Source organism: Cygnus atratus, chromosome 5 (assembly GCF_013377495.2).
Source record: "Cygnus atratus isolate AKBS03 ecotype Queensland, Australia chromosome 5, CAtr_DNAZoo_HiC_assembly, whole genome shotgun sequence".
Classification (NCBI taxonomy): Eukaryota; Metazoa; Chordata; class Aves; order Anseriformes; family Anatidae; genus Cygnus; species Cygnus atratus.
In genome coordinates, this window is record NC_066366.1 from 48,305,483 (window position 1) to 48,324,421 (window position 18,939).

At 40.0% G+C, this 18,939-nt stretch overlaps 1 protein-coding gene across 5 annotated transcripts in view; it reads right to left on the reverse strand.

The window, feature by feature from the left end:
• Nucleotides 1-728: 728 nt before the first annotated feature.
• Nucleotides 729-18,939, reverse strand: part of TTC7B (tetratricopeptide repeat domain 7B) — a 138,572-nt gene continuing 120,361 nt past the window's right edge. For all 5 annotated transcript variants that reach the window (XM_035539890.1, XM_050711100.1, XM_050711101.1 and 2 more), the window contains one exon: nucleotides 729-1,720. In XM_035539890.1, the coding sequence (XP_035395783.1) occupies nucleotides 1,499-1,720 (222 nt within the window). In that variant the 3' untranslated portion in view covers nucleotides 729-1,498. The remainder of the gene's footprint in view (nucleotides 1,721-18,939) is intronic.

Consider the following 18,939-nt stretch of genomic DNA (forward strand, 5'->3'; position numbering starts at 1 on the left):
TCGCAGTGAGGGTCCTGTATGCTCTTGAGGTAAGCAAGCTTTCTGGTGAGCTACGAAGAAAAATGTGTGCCATTGTTTTTCTGAATCATCTGCTATCTTGCGCTAAGCACTTTAAAACTGCTTCTTGTGACCAGTCATGCAAGCACCAACGAGCACTCAGTCTAACTGGGAGTCTGGAATTCTTCCCAGCTCCCATGTAAGCCCAATATTTAAGCGAGCAGACGCTGGACTGCCCTAGCTGTCACACCCTGAATATTCATCGCAATGAATGACGCTTACCCATGCATCCCAGGAAAACTCTGGCAGGTATGTGTCTACTAAATGTTTGGCCCTATTATACTGATATGGCAGTAATATGTTACCAGGCAACTTTCCCTTCAAGGGAAGTGAAGTGTGGGAGACGTTGAGAATAGCGCATAAATATTTAACGTGCTCTTCCCAAGCACTAACAAGGTATACGTAAAAGTCCATGTATTATGGAGAAGCAGAATAATCTGGCTTCAATGAGAGCTGGGGTGGAAGGAGTAAAAAAAAAGTAGTGAGGATTTAAGGAAACCTGAAATCTCAAATAACTGTACGATTGGCAAAGAGCATAGCAGCTTCTATTTTCTTTATGGTCCTCAAGGCATTTAAAACTTCGGTGTTGCTCACCATCAAAGGCAGCCAGCCACAGGCCCCACATCATTAAAGTGTGTTCCTCCAGGTTCTTAACCAGGACACAGAAAAAGTTCCATTTAAAAATCATTTTATTATTAACATAATCTTCCCATTTAGCCAAGTGTGGGTCATGTATAAGGAATGTTGGTAAATACTCCATTTGAGGCTTCTTTTTACATATTTCCATTGATAAATAAACTCTGAATTCACATAAAAAAGTTAAACTTAAATAACTAATATATTTTCTGTAACAGGCATACATTGGTAAAATATAAATATTCTTGTACTCAGCCTTTGCTCTAAATAGAGATAACAGTTAGCCACACATCACAGTTATTAACAACTAAAAACAAGAACTCAACTGATTTTCTGGCCTGGACTAAAATAGAGATGGAAACAGAAAATTCACATTTTGACTTTGGGCCAAAAGAGGTTGAGAGGCAGGAAGAGGACAGTTTTCATAACAGCCTTGTTAAAAATAGTCTGCTCTGCCACTGAATTTTAACTTGAATATATTATTCTACGTTTGGTGTTGATTCCATTATAATTTTATGTAACACTCAAGTATCACTAACAAAATATGGCACATCATCCATGAACAATATAACGAAGTTTCAAAACTACCAGGGCAAAAACATAGGCGATATGAGTGATTTGGCTCTGGTTAGCCGTTTTGTCCTCTCAGTCTACCAAGATAATGCATCATGTCTCTGTTTTGGCCACTTCCCTGCAAAAGACTGGAGCGCTAAAGTTTTTCAAACTAACCAGTTACCAGGCAGCCTGAAACACTGGGTTTCCTCACCCACAAGTCAGACCAAGGTAAGCTGGTCAAGATACCCTCTCAAAGAACCCTGGGAATGATGGTAAAAGGGACAACGGGACTGCTAGCTTCAAGCTCCAGTGCCGTCAGGAAGCATTCAGTTGCGGCATCATCATTGCCTTGGGCCTGCAGCACCTCCCCCAGGCCATTCCAGACCTCGTGGGCTGTGGAGTTCACTTGCACGGCGTCTCTGAGAATCTTCTCGGCCAAGCTGTAGCGCCCGAGCTGGTAAAGAATCAGAGCCTGCAATAAAACAGCAGAAAAAATGGTTGAGATTGGCCGCAGTGGGACTTCCTGGAAGCTCAAATAATACGTTGCAGCAGTCAAGTACGTGTAGGTAGCTGATGGGTTCAGAGTGCAACAGACTAGATAATACACCCTTTTATTTTATTTTTAAAAGAGAATAAATGACCTGGAGCAGGGCTGAAGCAGGCTATTCAACACCAACAAGAAGTCAAGTGGCTTTGGACCAGAAACAAAGATACTGGAATGCGAAAACCAAGCTGAACAACAAAAACTCTAGCCAGCCACCAAGAATCAGTAAGTACCCGAGCTTTTGTGGCAAGCTCCGTTGCCTAAGTTCTTCAAAGGTGTGTGCCCTGAAGTGCTCATATCCTGCGGGCATACCTCAGCACCCACAGCAAGTCTTGCAACATCTGAGATCATAACTTGGCATCATTAGCTCTCAGCTACGGCAGTTACAACCAAGTTCAGCTCCATGGGCAACAGCCATGACATTTGATTCAGCCCACGGAATGGGAAGTATGCCGGGACTAACACTGCACCGGTATCATAGAGACATCCAGCAGACAGAAAACTCTCAGGAACTTTCTGGATGCAGATTTTGTCTCTCTCTCTAAGGGCTTGGATCCAACTCAACACCACGCTATCCAAGATGATGTCCAAACCCACTGGGATATGGCCTGAATGAACAAGTGGAAATCTTCATCCATCATAATCATCTATGTTACCATGCAGGAAAAGTTTTGGAGCGACCAGTAAGAGAACATTACTCTGAGATTATAATAGTCCTAACAGTCGTATGCACTTTGTGATGCTGTATTGCAAAGTGCACATGGACCAAAAATTTTTCTTACCCACAGAGGTGTCCTGACCACAAGCTTACAGATTCCTTGCAACTTCTCAGCTCCTACTCCTTGGATCACTTTTTTTTTTTTTTTTTTCCTCTCTGTACATCTATCCCTCCAATCCAACCTAAGCACCAACGATTAGAAAGTACTGAAATTCTGTGCAAACCCTGAATTATCCCCCGTGAGGTTCTGGAATTCTGCTCCGCAGGCTGACTTTCAGCATGGCCAGCCTGCTGGCTACGTTGTGAGAGTAACAGAACAGACCAGGCTCCAAAGAACAACCACACAAAGAAACATGAAGCTTTGGCAAGTAAATTAATAAATGCAACAAAGGCTAATTTGCCTAACAGATATCCTGTCATAAAGGTACTGGAGGGCTTTTCTGGTTGCGGATTTTTTTAAGCTGTGAAATGAGTCAGCATTTCCAGAGTGGGTGAATAGTATTTCCAATAAAATAAAAAAAAGATCAGATAACTTTTCTGCAGGAAAAACACCATCCCTGAAAGCGATTACGGTGACTGGTAGGCATCAGATGTGAAACTATGAAAAATGAAGCAAGGAGGTGGAATATATATATATTATTGACTGCATGTAAATATATGTATAGAGAGAGAGGTAGTTTGCATGCAGTCAGTTTAGGATGACCAACGAACCTTAGAAACATCAAAGTGTTACTGATTTTCAAGACTTGAATCTCTAATTCATTTTCAACTATTTTTCTCTGTGAGGATTTTGGTGTGTATTTCATACTAATTAAACACGCAAGTTATTTGAATATTGGTAATTTTTTGTTCCAAATATGCCAGACTACTTTCCCCACTTGCTAAGCACAAAGGCTGTTCTTTTAAAAGACAAAAGGAAACAACCAAATCTTGCAGATTTGCCTGTTGATGGGAACAGAAACAAGTTATGTTAAATCTGCTCTATTCTATATGGAAAAAAGCGTAGCTGAGTTTACCCGGGTGATAGAACAAATACCACTTGTCTGGCTGCCGTTCTACTTTAATAAGAATATAAGCTGTTTAGCACTTGGGAGGGAACTGCTCTTGCATGGACAATCAGGTTGCATCCTGTTCTCTCATAAATTTGAGGCCACGGCCTTTTAGGTGGAGAGTCTCCTGAAACCCAGCCGCTCACTGGCAATGATGCTGGCTGAGATGAGAGGAGGACTCCTTCCTCTCTTGGAGCTTTGCTTCCAAAGAACCAATGGAGAGGAAATTAGACTCATTTCGTGTAGAGCATCAAAAGAACAGTGACATTCGGTCACTATAGCTGTGGGCTGAGCTTAAACAAGTAGCGTAGGAGAAAGAAGGCATAATATCCCGACTCATTAACTCCCTCAGAATGATGGTCAGATGTTATATATTGCCAGTGTCCAGCTTGTAGATAGCCTTCCCAAATGACTTCATTAAAATTCTGAGGCACAGATTAAATTGTCTGCAGTCCTTGCCTGACTTTGCCCTGTTAAGCACTCAGCGACAGACCCCGGGGAGAAGAAGCAGGCATGCCTACCATGCAGCAACACCCCTCAGTGACCTTTCACCATCACCCATCCAAGAAAACTGACCTCCAGTGTATCAGCTGTCAGCATATGCTTGCCCTCTGTACCCACCTCTTCGGAAAAAAAAAACAAAACAGAAACTCCTCTAAGGTTTCTCAGAAATCAATACAAATTATTGTAGTCCTTAACTCATCGTTTTCCTTTCCTTCCTAACTGGAAAAACAAGCCCAAAGCTAACCAGTTCTGGCCTTTACCTATCTGGCTATAGATGTGCAGACAGCATTTATCTAGAGAATAATGTTAGGTCTGTTGCTCTATGACTGGAGACAGGCTCTAGCAATACATCAGCTCTGCAGAAACTCGGAGGGGTACCTGAGTGACATACTGCTCACACCTTCACACTTGGCACGTTAGTTTAAAACCCAAACAGAAAGCCTCCGCCCGATAATGTCTTTATAAAGAGGCACACACACTTTTCATTAAGGAGATACTACAGGGTTTCTGGAACCCAAATCAACTAGAAAAACTGCTACATTATTTACTCTAGTATAACAGTATAACAAGAAATATTAGTAGAAAAAACACCTGTTCCACAAAACATAATGAAAACAGTAACTTCCTTGAGAATTACACAAATATACCCCCCCAACCTGTTTGTTCCCTGTACATTTTACAATGCTACAGTACTTGACAGAGATGTTAATGCAACTGATGGCATCCTGCTAAGACAGAGCAGCCTGCTGCAGCCCTCTCACTAGGTGATACATTTAAATTTTAGGATGAAAGTGATAAATTCATGACATTTGCTTTTAGCACACTGTAATAAAAGCCCCTAACACATGCGGGCTTCCTCATTTTGCAGCTTTGTGCAAATTTTAGTTGTAACTTTTCCCTATGTTTGGTTTGATTATTTTGTTTGTTTTTCTCCTAGCAGTTCTTGGTGGTTGATTTTTGACAACCTCCCCTACGTGTGTTTAGGCTTCCAGCTTCTGTCTTTTCAGGACGTCCTCATGTTATAAATTCCCTAACCAAATCTTATTTCTCTTTTGGCCTGTTCCACATGCAGAGGTTGATTTTGTAACTCAGAGGGAAAACTCTGATCAGATGCTGCACAGACAAAGCAAAGGCAAACCTTGAAGATTCCTTTGTGCATGAGTGCCATCATTACAAGAAGTAAGAGTGTTTTCATGGCTGTTCCTGTAATGTGTTGATATTTACTCTGGTCACTATGAACAATCAACTGTCCTCATAAATTTGTGGATTTCAGATCCTGCCTGCATTAGGAAGGGTCAACAGCCCCTTACAGTGCCCTGGTCTTTGTTAGAATTCAGAGCCAGAAGTAACAGGGACAGTCCGATTTGCAAGAGTACACAGGGGATGTCTTTCTAAAAAAAAAATATATATTATTGTGTGCTGCCCGTGACAGGGAGGTACTTTAGTCACTAGGAAACAAGGTTTTGCACAAGCTTCACATCAAAACAGAACAAAACCCTCCAGGAATTAATAAAAAGGGAAAAAAAGTGGTTCCAATTCTCTTCTCTGCCACAGGTTATTTTCCAGGTCTTGCACATTTCTTCTTCCTTCAGTTGGGAGTCTCAAAGTCTCCTTCTATTTATTCAACGATTTCAAATGTGCTTGCTCCCTCTATCAGCACCCTTATACCTCACTGCACATTGTCCCAAATAAAAACCTGCTATTCTTCATTCATTTCTCAAAAACATATGTCCAAGGATTATTTTCATAATGCTCAGCCAAATCGGGCCCAACCCCTGACTGAGGGCCCTTAGCACTGTTGTCAAAACATAAGTCATTTGTTGTTATCCAATATCTCCTAGGTACCTGCACAAATACAGTCAATAAAAACAGCTATTGAGTCTGAATACACAGAAATATCTTCACATTCCAGCCAAAGCACTGGGTTGAATAATCTTCATTTATACTTGTCTCGCATATATTATGGAACAGGGATTGTATCTTCTGTGCTTTGGATACTGTCTTGGCACTAACCTTGTTTAATGTTTTAACAAATGACATCACAAGAATTACAAGAGCGATGACACAATTAGAAAACAAAGTTAAGAGGATACAATATGGAAACAACAGGCTGATCGTGAGAACCAGAGTAACAGAAGCACAGCAGAAGTCAGTAACCGCAAGTGGAAAATAACACAGCAGCAACAACAAAGCAGGTCTGCAGCATGGTAGAAGCCTTTCAGCTGCAAGTAGCTTGGGAAAAGGACTTGGATATATCAGGCAGCCCCAGGATGACAGTGTGAAAAGTTGCCAGTGCAAAACAGGAAAACACAAGTGACATCAGGAGAGGTTTCCATTAGGCAGAAGGCTGTACAGTGACAGCAAGACCTCCTCTGGCACTTTGTGGGGTCCCTGTTCAACAAAGATCATTCAAACTGCAACAGGCACAGAAAATGCCTACCAGGATGATCAATCAAAATCTTAATTTACAAGAAAAGGCTAACAGACTTGGTTTGTTTAACCTAGCAAATCAAAAACTGAGAGGAGATGAAGTTACTTGATGTAAAAACAGTATAGAGAACAGTAGAGAAAAACTATTTTAGTTAGAGAATAATGTTGGCACAAGAATAAGTGTATATAAATTGGCTGTGAGTAAGTTTACCAAAAAAAGGTAAAAGCATTCCTGGCAATTGGAGCAGGAAGTTTTTGGAACAGTCTTCTGTTCACAGCAGCAGGGCACAGACTGGGTCCTACAGGAAGGGCTTGCACGCTCTGATGGCTATGCAGATAAGCCAGGGAGCCTCCACGACTCCTGTTCCAGTACCAGGTTCTCCATCAACTGCATACCCAAGTTCCTTATAATCGTTAGCAGAAAGTGAGTGATAATATTGTCACGCTTGTGTAACGTTATTACTTGATGCTTCTGTCGTAGGAAGAACTTCCTCTTAATTCCTTGGGTTACACTGAAGAAGCAGGTGCAGAGAAATGTCCAATTAATGAAAACAAAGATTAAAAGCAAAATTATGGCAAACATCCAACTTATTTCTGAAAGAAAACTAAGATGACAAAATTAATGTATTCTAGTTGTCAAATCCATAAGTCCTGCTTTTTTTTTTTTCAATCATTCACTGTCTTTTGGACGCAGAAAGATGCACAACTGGAATTTTTAAATGCACGTAGGACAAGTTATTTAATTAGCATTCACCTCAACAGAACCTAAAGCTTTAGTTCATCTAGTTAACTTTCAGTATGCCAGCATGTATCAATCTAGATCCTAGATAAGCAAGATACCTTTAAAGTTTGGGCTATGCTGATAGCAGAATAAAACCAGTAACTAAATTAAATACATGCTTTAATAAACCAGACATGCAAATATTATATTTTTATATAGTTCTTTTTCCCCTTGCATTTTCTAAGTAGTAAAGTTATTTTCATCTACTAAATGTTTTTAAAAAGAAAAACATTCAAATGAATTCTAATTTCCAAATGCAGCTTGACACAGTCTCCAAGTAAAATCTCCAGTTAGCAAGTGCACCATTATTAATTAATAAAATACCACTCAGAATCTGAACAACATGATACAATACAATTGTACAAACCAGTAATAAGCTTAAATAAACATGTAGTGTAGTCACTGCAAGGGAACCTTCCTTGCTGCAAACTGGCTTTCTCTCTTTGCAAATTAACCTGTCATAATGATTAACCAAACAGTCGATTGAAAACATGCATCTAGAAAAATAAACAGAGGAGAAATGGAAAAACCACTAAAATAACTAATTTCTGATTTTGAAAACATGATTGGAACTAGCCAGTTCGATGAGTCTAATAAAGTCACTTCTTTTTAATTTGCTTTTAGGCAAATGAAAATCTGTGATATTCATTTTTTTCCCATGGAACTAACTTTATAAAAATAAAAGCTATAATTGTCACCCATCGTATGCCTCAGCAAGCCAGAGGTTTATCATAAAGTGCCAAACATACAATCTGAAATAACGACACACAAAAGAAGTTAAAGAAAAAAAAGGTAACAATATATAGATCACTGTGGTTTCCTCTATGTGACTAAAAAATCTGCTCAAGAGAACTGGAGGTTTTCTTAAGGTTTAATCGTCTTACTACTTCTCCGCTACCCCTGGAAAATAAACAGTTGGCAATCCCAACAGAAGCACCACTTGAGGTTTCTTCGTTTGAGATCTCATTTGAGATCAAGAGGAACAACTTCATCTTCCTTGAGAAAAACATAGACTATAGGTGGGAGATGTTCTCGGAAGTCGTGAAATGTATTTCAAAGCAGAAAAATTACAACAGGAACTTTGACCATATGCCCATTTGCCTTCTTGAGAGAGGATGCTGAACTCTCAGCACTGAACTCTCTCGTAACTGCAGAGAAAGAACTGATAAGTGGAAGAAACAGAGTACCAAGAGAAGAAATGTAGCCAGCCTAACATGCAAAAAAGCATCAGAAACAATCACCATGTTTAAGATCTGCAGCCTGTTGGGCTGCAAAAGACTTCAGATACAGAGATTTGAGTTCTACCAGATAAGATTTTCATACTGTATTTTTTTCTAGGTACATCTATTACAAGACTTCTCTGAAGAGCTTCTACATTTGGACCTTGTTTAGCTAAAAATACCTCTCAGAGCTAAAAGTTTCCCTTGGCAAAAACAACAGTTATAACAAAACCTTATGAGAATATGAAAACCAAAGTGGACCGATTTCGCTTTTAGTAAGAAGAGCTGAGTGAGCAGCAGAACAGTGATATGCCACTTGCCCAATTCACTGATGACCTGTAGAAGTCCAACAAGCTAAAAGCTGCAAATGTATCATCAGATATAGAGCTATACAGATGTTGGAAATGATAATTAAAAAAAAATAATCTACAAAAGACAGAGAATTTACCATATCCCTAGTAAGTTTCCCTGTTCACTATTTTTCATAACAAGTCCCAGTCTAAGAGAGAATCAACTTTCAACAGTGGTATGCAAAAAGGCATGATAAAAGCATGCAATCTTATTTAAAAACTTGAAAATGAAGAATTATGACTATAATCAGTTGGAAAGCTTAATATGCAATGCATGCACACCAAATCCATATGCACTGTAATTTTAGCATCACAAAACTGCCCCTTGTTACATGCTGCTTTTTCAGCCTATTTTGCATGTGTTAAGGTGGCTGCTATTTTCAAACAAATCTATCAAATTTAAAGCTTACCAGAGACTTGACAGTGTTATGCTATAATAATGGAACAGAAGCGTTGGAGAGAGAAAACCAAGAATTTTTCATATGTGCCCAAATAAGTAAAATTCTGTAGGTGATATTTCCCTTCTTCTGTGATAAAAATACGCATGTAAATGTATTCTACGATCAATATAAATGCTGCATTTTTGATTCCATGCATCTTTTTGATTCCATGTGCTTTACACTTATGTAGAGTGAAATAGCACATTATCTGTACACTACACTCTCCTATTCCCTCTTAGCTGATGAATTTGTACTGAAACACGTCCATCTAATATAAATATGACCTCACGCAAGAAATCAAGTATCAGTTCCTTCTTTGGAAGGAGTATACGTGTTACCTGTTTGGTCATCGTGAGCAGCTGTTTTCTGCAAGCACAGAAAAAACTCTGACACTGTGCCTTGGTTTGAAATGAGCCCTTCCATCGGAAATAAATGTAGCTCTGTGTCTGCTGTGACAGATATGGATGTGTTCTCATGCAGGGATTTTGAAGGGTGTCCATATTATAAGCCTTAAAAACGACATGTTTGACCACTAATGCTTACAAGTAAAGATCATTTTCTCTAAATTAAATACATAATTCTTTTGGATTGAAAAAGAAAATGCAACATACGAGTCTTTGTTTCCAAAATGCAAAATACAGAACTCACTGAAATGAGATAAGAAATAAAATTATTCTGAAGAATTAAGCTTTTTTTTTTTTTTTTTTTTCAAATATACACAAAATAGAACTTTCTTGCAGCCCTGTATGTATTTATTAATTTTTCCTATGAGGACAGGCAGCTAATAGTAATACAGCTGCTCCCTCACTAAACCAAAGCAACCGAGGAACAAGTTGCTTACACGTCCCTTCCTGTCGCCCTCACTTGCCTTGCTCAGTCACCAGCACTGGGAGATACGCAGCTGGGCGTTTCGTGGCACTGCTGAAGGAAGTTCCCAACCCCAGGCTGCTGCTCTCTCCCCTTCGCCCAGCCCCAGCGTACCCCCTGCGGTATCCAGTTGCTTCCCCTGCTGCAGAACACTTGTTGCTAGGAGAAGACCAACTGCCTGGCAACAGATTTTTAAAACAACAACTTTGGCTTTGTTACTCATTGAACTTTACATTGCCAGCGTGAAATAATGAACATGCGTGGTTGGTGGTGCATATGTGTATTTATAACCCCCCTGAAAACGCCTGACCCCTTCTAGCAGGAGCGTGTTTGCCTTTTCGTTCGTTACTGTTCACAGCCGGTAACACAGAGTTCCAAAATGGAAAGGTTTTTTTTTTGGGGTTTTAACTTGGTGATCACAGTCTTATACTTAGATGGAAGCTCTCAGGGGACATTTTTTCCTGTTAAAACAACATAATCTTGCAATGGTCTACTGTAGTTTTGATTTACAACTTATTTGAACATCTTATCAGCTTATTAAGATACAGCATTCCTACCACAGCGTATCGTAAGCACTAATTTGACAATGGCAAGTGCACTGGAAGCAAGTAAGACACACAACTGAGAGACTGAAAAAGCTAGTAGCTTCAGAACTTTGCTAATGCTTTATCTTGGCTTATTTTAGGTTGGATATTAGGAGAAATTTCTTTACTGAGAGGGTTGTGTGGCACTGGAACAGGCTGCCCAGGGCGGTGGTTGAGTCACCGTCCCTGGAGGTCTTCAAGAAACGTGTGGGTGGAGAACTTGGTAGCGTGGTTTAGTGGTGGATTCAGTACTAGGTCAAAGGTTGGTCCAGATGATCTTAGAGGCTTTTTCCAACATGAATGACTCTATGATTCTATCTCCATCTGAAAATTTCTTACCTCATATGCTGCATCTACACACAGCGAAAATGCAACAGCTCTCCCTTCAGCCGCCAGGTCACTGTGGCTCAGGCCAGTACTGTACCACCACTGCTCACCAGGGGATAGCTGAGTCCAGCCTTGGTCCGCAGACTATGGCCTGTTCTGAATCTGCAGTACTTGCCTTCTGGTGCCAGTGGTTTATGTTTCCTGCCAGCTGTGGTATCAGGAGGCAGCATGAAGCTCACGCATGTTGTTGTCTCCCCAGCTCCCTCCATCCCGAGGCCTGGAGGCGCTGCATGTCCCCACTTCTTCCTCCCAGCACCCAAAGCCACCCAGCATCTCCTCACCTTCCTCACACATGAGAAAAGAGGATTTCCCAGGTACATAGTACCCTTCAAGTACACACACCTGTGATGAAAACAGCCTCTACAGCTCTGAACCCCACCCATGTTAAGGGTAACAGTAACCTACATAGGACCCTCAGGATGTCACCGACAGCGAGTGGAATCATAGAATGAATCATTGAATGGCCTCGGTTGAAAAGGACCTTAAAGATCATCTAGTTTCAACCCCCCTGCTCTGGGCAGGGTTGCCAACCACTAGAGCAGGCTGCCCAGAGCTGTATCCAGCCTGGCCTTGAATGCATCCAAGGATGGGGCATCCACAACCTCCCTGGGCAACCTGTTCCAGTGCCAGGAAGCAGCACGGCGGAGAGCATTTGCACCGGGCTGGCCAGGAGGAGCAATCCGCTGCTGACAGCCCGACCCACATAAACCACAACTACAGACGGGCTGTTTATGAAACAGACCCATCCATGGTGATTTCTCTAGCTCTGTATGTTCTTGGATGTCATTTATATGCTCACCCTTTTTCCCCTCTTTAGACATTGTATAGATACAACTGCATGGCCTCATTACAGTATGTTCCCTACTGAAATCCTAACATTTTATCAGTAGGCTCTGTGGTTCTACTTTGACATTGCCTGGTTTCAAAAGCAAGGCTAGGTTTACTTACGGCATCACCATGCTATCTACAAAGAGTCCTAGGTGCTACTGATAACTTCGTTTTCCAAGTTTTGAGTCAAAGGGTGAGAAATGATGAAAGTTCTGTTACTCAAGCCACAGGACTAACAGAAATGTTTTCAATTGCCAAAAGAAAAAACAAACAAACAAATCTTCCAAAAATGACACGTGCAGAACAGGCTAGAAGAAAACTTTAGACAAAGGTGCTTGAAATTAGGAGCCTCCGAGTCAGCTCACTGAGTCAATAGTCAAGGATTTGAACAAAAGCTTGATGTTTAGCAAGAACTGAGGATACTGTGACTTCACTGTCCTTATTCCACTGCCTGAAGACTAGATTTTATTTTTCTACTTCTGACGTTCCTGGGTTTGAAAGCTTGTGCTCCATGTAAAATTATCAGTAATGGACAGAAGGACATGAATTTCTTCCCATCGGTCAACCATTGATCTCATTAAAGAAGAAATAAGAAATATCAAGCAATGACATTTTAGAAGCTGTATTGCTGTTCTTCATTAATGAAAGGTTCTCTATAAAACCACAGTAAACATACAGGTGGTATGTGGCTTCTGGAAACAGTAATTAGAAAAATTGTACAAATGTTCTAATTTAAAAAAAAAATCTAAATTCAGGGGAATGCTTTGTGTATCAAAAGGTCAAACAGTTGCAAATCCAGTGCTAGGTTCTGTGGTTAAAAATTATAACCAATACAACTGTCCGAATACTATCAAGTACTTTGGGGATGATTAGCTAAATTGTCACTGTTTTCAAGGCTAGTACTTGTAGCCCATTCTTGTTGTACGCACTCAACACTACAGACACCAGCACTTGTCTGAACTTTTGAGACTATGGAAAGGGCATCAGAAGTGATGATACTCTTCAGAAGTATTTTTTTTTTTGCATTTATCCATGTGTATTTCTCTCAAATATTCTGACAAATACTGTATTAAATATTCAGAGTCAGAACTGCGGTGTAAAAAGATGACCAGCCCTTTTATTAGTAAAATAAAATAGAAATGCAAAGATTAAAACACATTATTTAAATTTTTCTTCCTTTTGCCCTTAGCCAAAGAGTGTTTTGCATACAGCATTCTGTACGAACATATGTTATAATGAAGTCTATGGCTAACATCACTGTTTCAAAAGTACTACGACACCACAGTAGCACATACTAGAGTGACATTACCGTCATCGCTAGGAACAAGAGGTTAATTATAATAAAGCAGAGCTCTTCACAAAGCTGACAGTCACTGGGAACCATTTTCTACTTTGGTCTAGTAAGAGAGATTGTGAGGGCTACAGCATTACCCCCAGGGAACACACCATTTCGCCCCCCCCCAAAGCAGACGTGAGCTGCCATCTGCTCCTCAGGTCCAGGGCACTGCCACGGGAAGGAGCATCCACATGGCGCTTCACAAAAAGCTCCCGGCACGAGAGGGCACGCACCTCCTTTCTCACGCCCAGATCTTAAACAAAACACAGAAGTTGCAGGTACACCACAACACTGTCAGCCTGGCAGGACAACTACCAGCAAATATGTCTTTAAGGGAAGGATTTTTTCAGTATGGACAAAGCCATACACCCTCCATCTGTGCACCATCGAGCAGGGATCAGAAGAGCCAAACTGTAATCACTGGCTAACAAAAGGCCTTTGACACTAAGAAAAACAAAATAAAACACTTCTTTGTATACTGGCCTTTCACAAAACCTCAAAAAGTTGAATATACTGAAAGACATCATCTTCTGAAAACTAGGAAAAAGCCTTTGGGGTTTCCCTCTAAAAAACATCCAAACAGTACTATTTTGGGGAAAAAACAGTGAAAGTAAACAAACCAAAAAAGAGTTAAAAATAATGTTAACAAATTTCAACAAATCAGATTTTTCTAATACTGATCTGAAAGCAAACAGATAAAGAGCTTAATATGACCTACCTTTAATCTTTCAAGTCCATATAAACCTATCAGGTTTTCTCACAACTATCTTTTTGAGGATCATTGTTCATTTTTTTACTTAGAACTTGCTAACAAAATATTTTCAATTTAATACCAGTTCTGAAGGGCCTTCCTAGGTCATTCATTTTGCCCTCCTGTTGCCACAGATAACCTCAGCACAGAGTTTCTTCTGAAAACCTAGCAACTTCCAGTGGTTAGACTAATTGCTAGCAATCTTCAAATCCTCTTTCCAAACTTCTCCCTAGCCAGTTTGTTCTTGTTTGTGCCAATGTCACCTAGCCTTATTTGGATGATGCCTATTCTTCTCATGTTTACATGGCACATGTTTTGTTTCCTACTCCTCTCAGGAAATGCTTCAGAGACTTTCCACTGCTGCAGTTCAGTCACCTACACGCTCACTGTGTCTAGAAACAAGCCTGATGCAAAGCAACAGACCCATTTTGTCATCCAGCCACATTATACTTGGGATTACAAAACAAGCCCATGGCCAGCTGGGGAGGAAACCCAAGTGAAAAACTCATGCTTTAGCTCACACTGATGGTACACTTGCCCTGGTGATCAGTCTCAGATTTTACGGGGCATTTTTCATATTTACTGCATGTTTCAGGGACGTGAGGGAACCAGTGGAGCATGAACGTGTTGTGTTCTATGAACACCACCATCCATAATGGAAGGGTAGATCTGTAGGCTTACAGACCTCGTGGGGAGAGCAGACTCTTGACAATGCGATGTTCTGTGGTCAGCTCCTGAGTGGTGGAGATGTAGCTCAGATCAGCTAGTACCCCCAGCTCCACAGGCACTCCCACACTTGGTCCTGCTGTTGTGTCTGTATTTGTGAGCGATGTGTTCCTGTGATTTAAGGCCTGAAGGTCTCCAAGTCTCACCTGTGATCAAACTGAGGCCGTGTAACTGCTCTTCCCAAGTACAGGTAGTAAGTACATCGACTATCCTACAATCTTTTGTTAGTTTAGGCTTCATTAGCTCTTACTGGACTAGTGATATCACTGCCTCTACAGGTTCTTCCAGAATTCTCCTCCACAAGCAAGTGCTTCCAACCTTTTCCATACATACTGTCCACACATTTCCACTACTAATTTTACCTTTGACAAATATCACATTCCTGTTTAAGACTGAGGGAAAATGAGTTTAACGTGGCTCTGGACTTTTTATAAATGGTTTTCCATTGCTGCACCGATGGACACAGCACTTCAAATCACATGCTGCAGTTAGCTCACAGCTTGAAATCCATTTTCTGAACTGTATAGTCAGTGCACAAGGTTGGAATCTGCAGAGAAACTGGTGTAAAACTAAATGCTGTTTCTCCCTCAGTCCTTTCCTTTGGTTTACTATTGCCAGCTGACAAGGAGCTGAAATAGATTTGAATCCTGCTTCCAAGAGTGTCAGAATCTCGTCCATTTGAGCCACTTTTCTAGTTCACTGGAGCACAGTTGGCAGGGAGAACACGAGAATGACAGAAAGGCACTCCCACACAAGGCTGTGATTCGATGAGAACAAGCAAACTGGGAAGTTAATGCTCACCGAGCGCTGAGCCGAAATTCAGAGTGGCAGCTTCCACTTTGGGGCTAAGAGCTACAGCAGCAGCGTGGGTTTGGTGAGCAGGTGGGAAAGCGGGAGCTTACAGCAAGCGCTGAGTGTGGGGAGATACAAGCATTTCCTACCAGCTACTGGTTAAACATTCATGGATCCTACCTTAGGCAAAAATATTCAGATACAAGTGTATTAAATCAAATGCAATGCACGCTGCAGAAAGACTGCACCTACTAACAAGACTTCCTATGATTTTCTGAAGCTTAGGGTTTAATTCTGAAGCCAGTGAGATGACTTTGGATGCCCAGGCTAAAGCTACATCATTTATTTTCAACAGGGATCACCAGCTGTTCACACTATCATATCACAATTTTAAAGGAAATTACGTTTGATGCATCAATTACTTTAATAGATCTGACAGCGTTTCAGACCGTTTTAGACCTTACATCAAGAACAGTTATTTCTGGCAACTGTAACCTCCCAACTTCTGGCTAGGCGTTCAATTAACATGACAAAGCATCATCACAGACTGCAGTAGTGTCAGAGCATTTAATAGCCCTCCAGTAAATCTTCGGGTCTGTGACCCTCATAATGCCATCTGTTCCTATGCCATTGTGGCTATGACTTTTCAAATGGTCATAAATTAAAATCCAGACAGAATCCCAAAGAAGCTATTGTCAGCTGTCAGGATGAACTGTAACAGACCACGAAAAAAAATGGAAATTGAAATGGGTCTTGATAGGGGTTTGCTTGCTCTTCTTTTGAACATTTGTAACCACTTGACAACACCTGCTTTAAGGTATTACTTGTCCACTCCCATTTAGAAAACAAAGGGCTTTTTTTTCAAGCAAGAAAATATACTTTTAAAACCACATCTTTGTTTCCAGTAACTTATTTTAAGGTACCAAAACCCACCTTCTAGCAGAGAAATTTTAATTCAGAAACCAAGGCAAAAGTGGTCTGCTCTTTTAGTAGGTCAGATTTCCCTGGCCAGTAGGCAAATATTTTTCCCAAAGCACTACCTAACACAATTTTTGTCTCTGTAGATTTAGAGCTCTGAATCTATTTCCACATTGTGTATTCTACAGACCACACATTGAATCTGCCTTTTTTTTTTTTCACTTCCCATAGTCCTTTCCTGATAAGGTCCTGCATTATACTACTTTGTAACACTAACAATGCACTATTTTGTCTAAATGTGTTATGCTGCAGTCATACAGCTAACCAACCTAATGTAAGAGAATACATCATGTTATTCTCTTGAATCATTTTAAAAAGTTAACTTTTAGCAGCTAGATCCACGATCACTGACTGTAACGAAGCCTTGTTTGATTTTCTGACTGTCTTATGTTCCTACAGCAGAGAATTTAGAAATGCTACGTCTCATGCATACTTCCTGATAGCTAATACAATACTTGAAAACATGTAGCAGTCCTGGTAGTCTTTCATTTTGCCTCTATTTTCATAAAACTTGCAGTATCCCAGATGTTATTATTATTAAAGATGATTCAGTCTTTTCTCTCCAGATGAAATTGGCAGAAGAACTTAGAAGTTATGAAGGAAAAGCTGACAAACACATATACAAACAACAATGATTTGGTAACCCTGACTTCCTTAGCATATCAGTCTTACATAGCAAGTTCAATGTGTGCAATTTAAACAGCGTATCAGTGGCTGAGGCTGCACTGAGCTGCAATAGATCTTTCACCAGCACCGGTGATTAGGAGGTGATCAGTGAAATACTACCTGGAGAAGACCTGAACTGAAACATTACCTTCAGATATATCCACAAAAAACATTAATGGCCTTTTATGAAGTTTAGTTCCTGGGGTAATAGAGAAGCATTTAAAACCGTTGAGATTTTTCTTTATATTATACAGTAATAATTCAAGGTATTTAGAAAAATAATTGAAAGAATCAAGTGTCTGTATCTTAGATACATGTCAGATACATGTAAGCTACACACGTTTCAGGTTAGCAGAGCACAGTTGTAATATACTGTTTTGTACAGAGCTTTTTTAGTTTCCTGAGACACCAGTAAGTGCATTTTAAAACAACACAAGTATAAGACTACATTCAACCTCAACATCTGGAAAATAACAAATATTTACAACCATTTTGACAAGCTTAGGAATTGTCAAGGTATTAAACTGCCCTCCCTAGTTTACCTCCCACTAATCACAGAGGGGAAAGCACAGAGTTACGGTTTGCCATGTCTTACGAAACTAAGGTAGGGTATTACCACTATGTAGGAAAAAGCTGTCCTGAGAAGTTTTACTCAAAATTATATATATTGCATATAATGGTAAATACATGAACACACTAATAACATAGCCCCAAAAGGGGATTTATAATATTTGTTCTTCAAATCCCACTCATGAGCAACTAAGCAAGAGTTATAGATGTGCTCACCAGTTCATGTTAGGGGCTATAATATCCTCCAAGTTTCCCCAAAGGTCATCAAAAGGGACTTAGGTCTTCTTTGCTCAAACCCAGGAAGGAGTCCAATTTGTAAGACAGGAGAGTGCATCAAAGCACAGACCTGAGCAGAACACCTGGGAAAAACTAACAACCCGTTATAATGAAAGCAGCACTTCTTTTTCCTTCAGATCCCTAGAACCACAGACTTTACGTTTACTGTTGGTTTTAAGTTAGCTTTTCTTCAACTTTCCACCAAAAAATAATATAAGATAAAAAACAAAGGTCTACGGAAGTAGTTTGTGTTTATTGCCTACACTATAACACTGTGCTAAGTTTAACTGAGCTCTCAAAATCAGATCAAATATTTATCAAAGTACTGATGCCACAGATAATTCTGAAACAGATTGCTATCCAGACAGTCATTTCCTTCACCAACTATCTCAGCTGCAATGATTCGGAAAATAATATATTCACTGAGCAAATCTAAGATAACATTGACAAAATCTTCCAGAAAAGAGGATAGCTGTGGGAAAGGGAGATGTAGGTAAATGGACTGATTCATTATTTAAGACTATTAAAAGTTCTGCAGTGAATTTGAGACAAAGGTCTCATTTGAATTGGCGTGAGCTGAAATGGCTATAAAGGAGCTGCCACACATCCCTTCACTTAAACTACATGCAAATGCAATAACTACCAAAAAGATAATTTTCACTGATTAACAGTACAGTTTTGTTTTTTGAGAATAAATTATACATACTTCAGAGCAAAATAGTCAGAAACCAGGTATTACTACTCAAAGCTGTTACGAAAACAAATACTGTAACCATTTAAAACTATCTAGACTTTTACTATTTTTTTAAATCTAAAGTGATTTCAGTATTAGTCTTCTATTACAGTAATAGTCAATCTGCCACGCCACGTGTCTTAGTTGCCATACTATCTGCA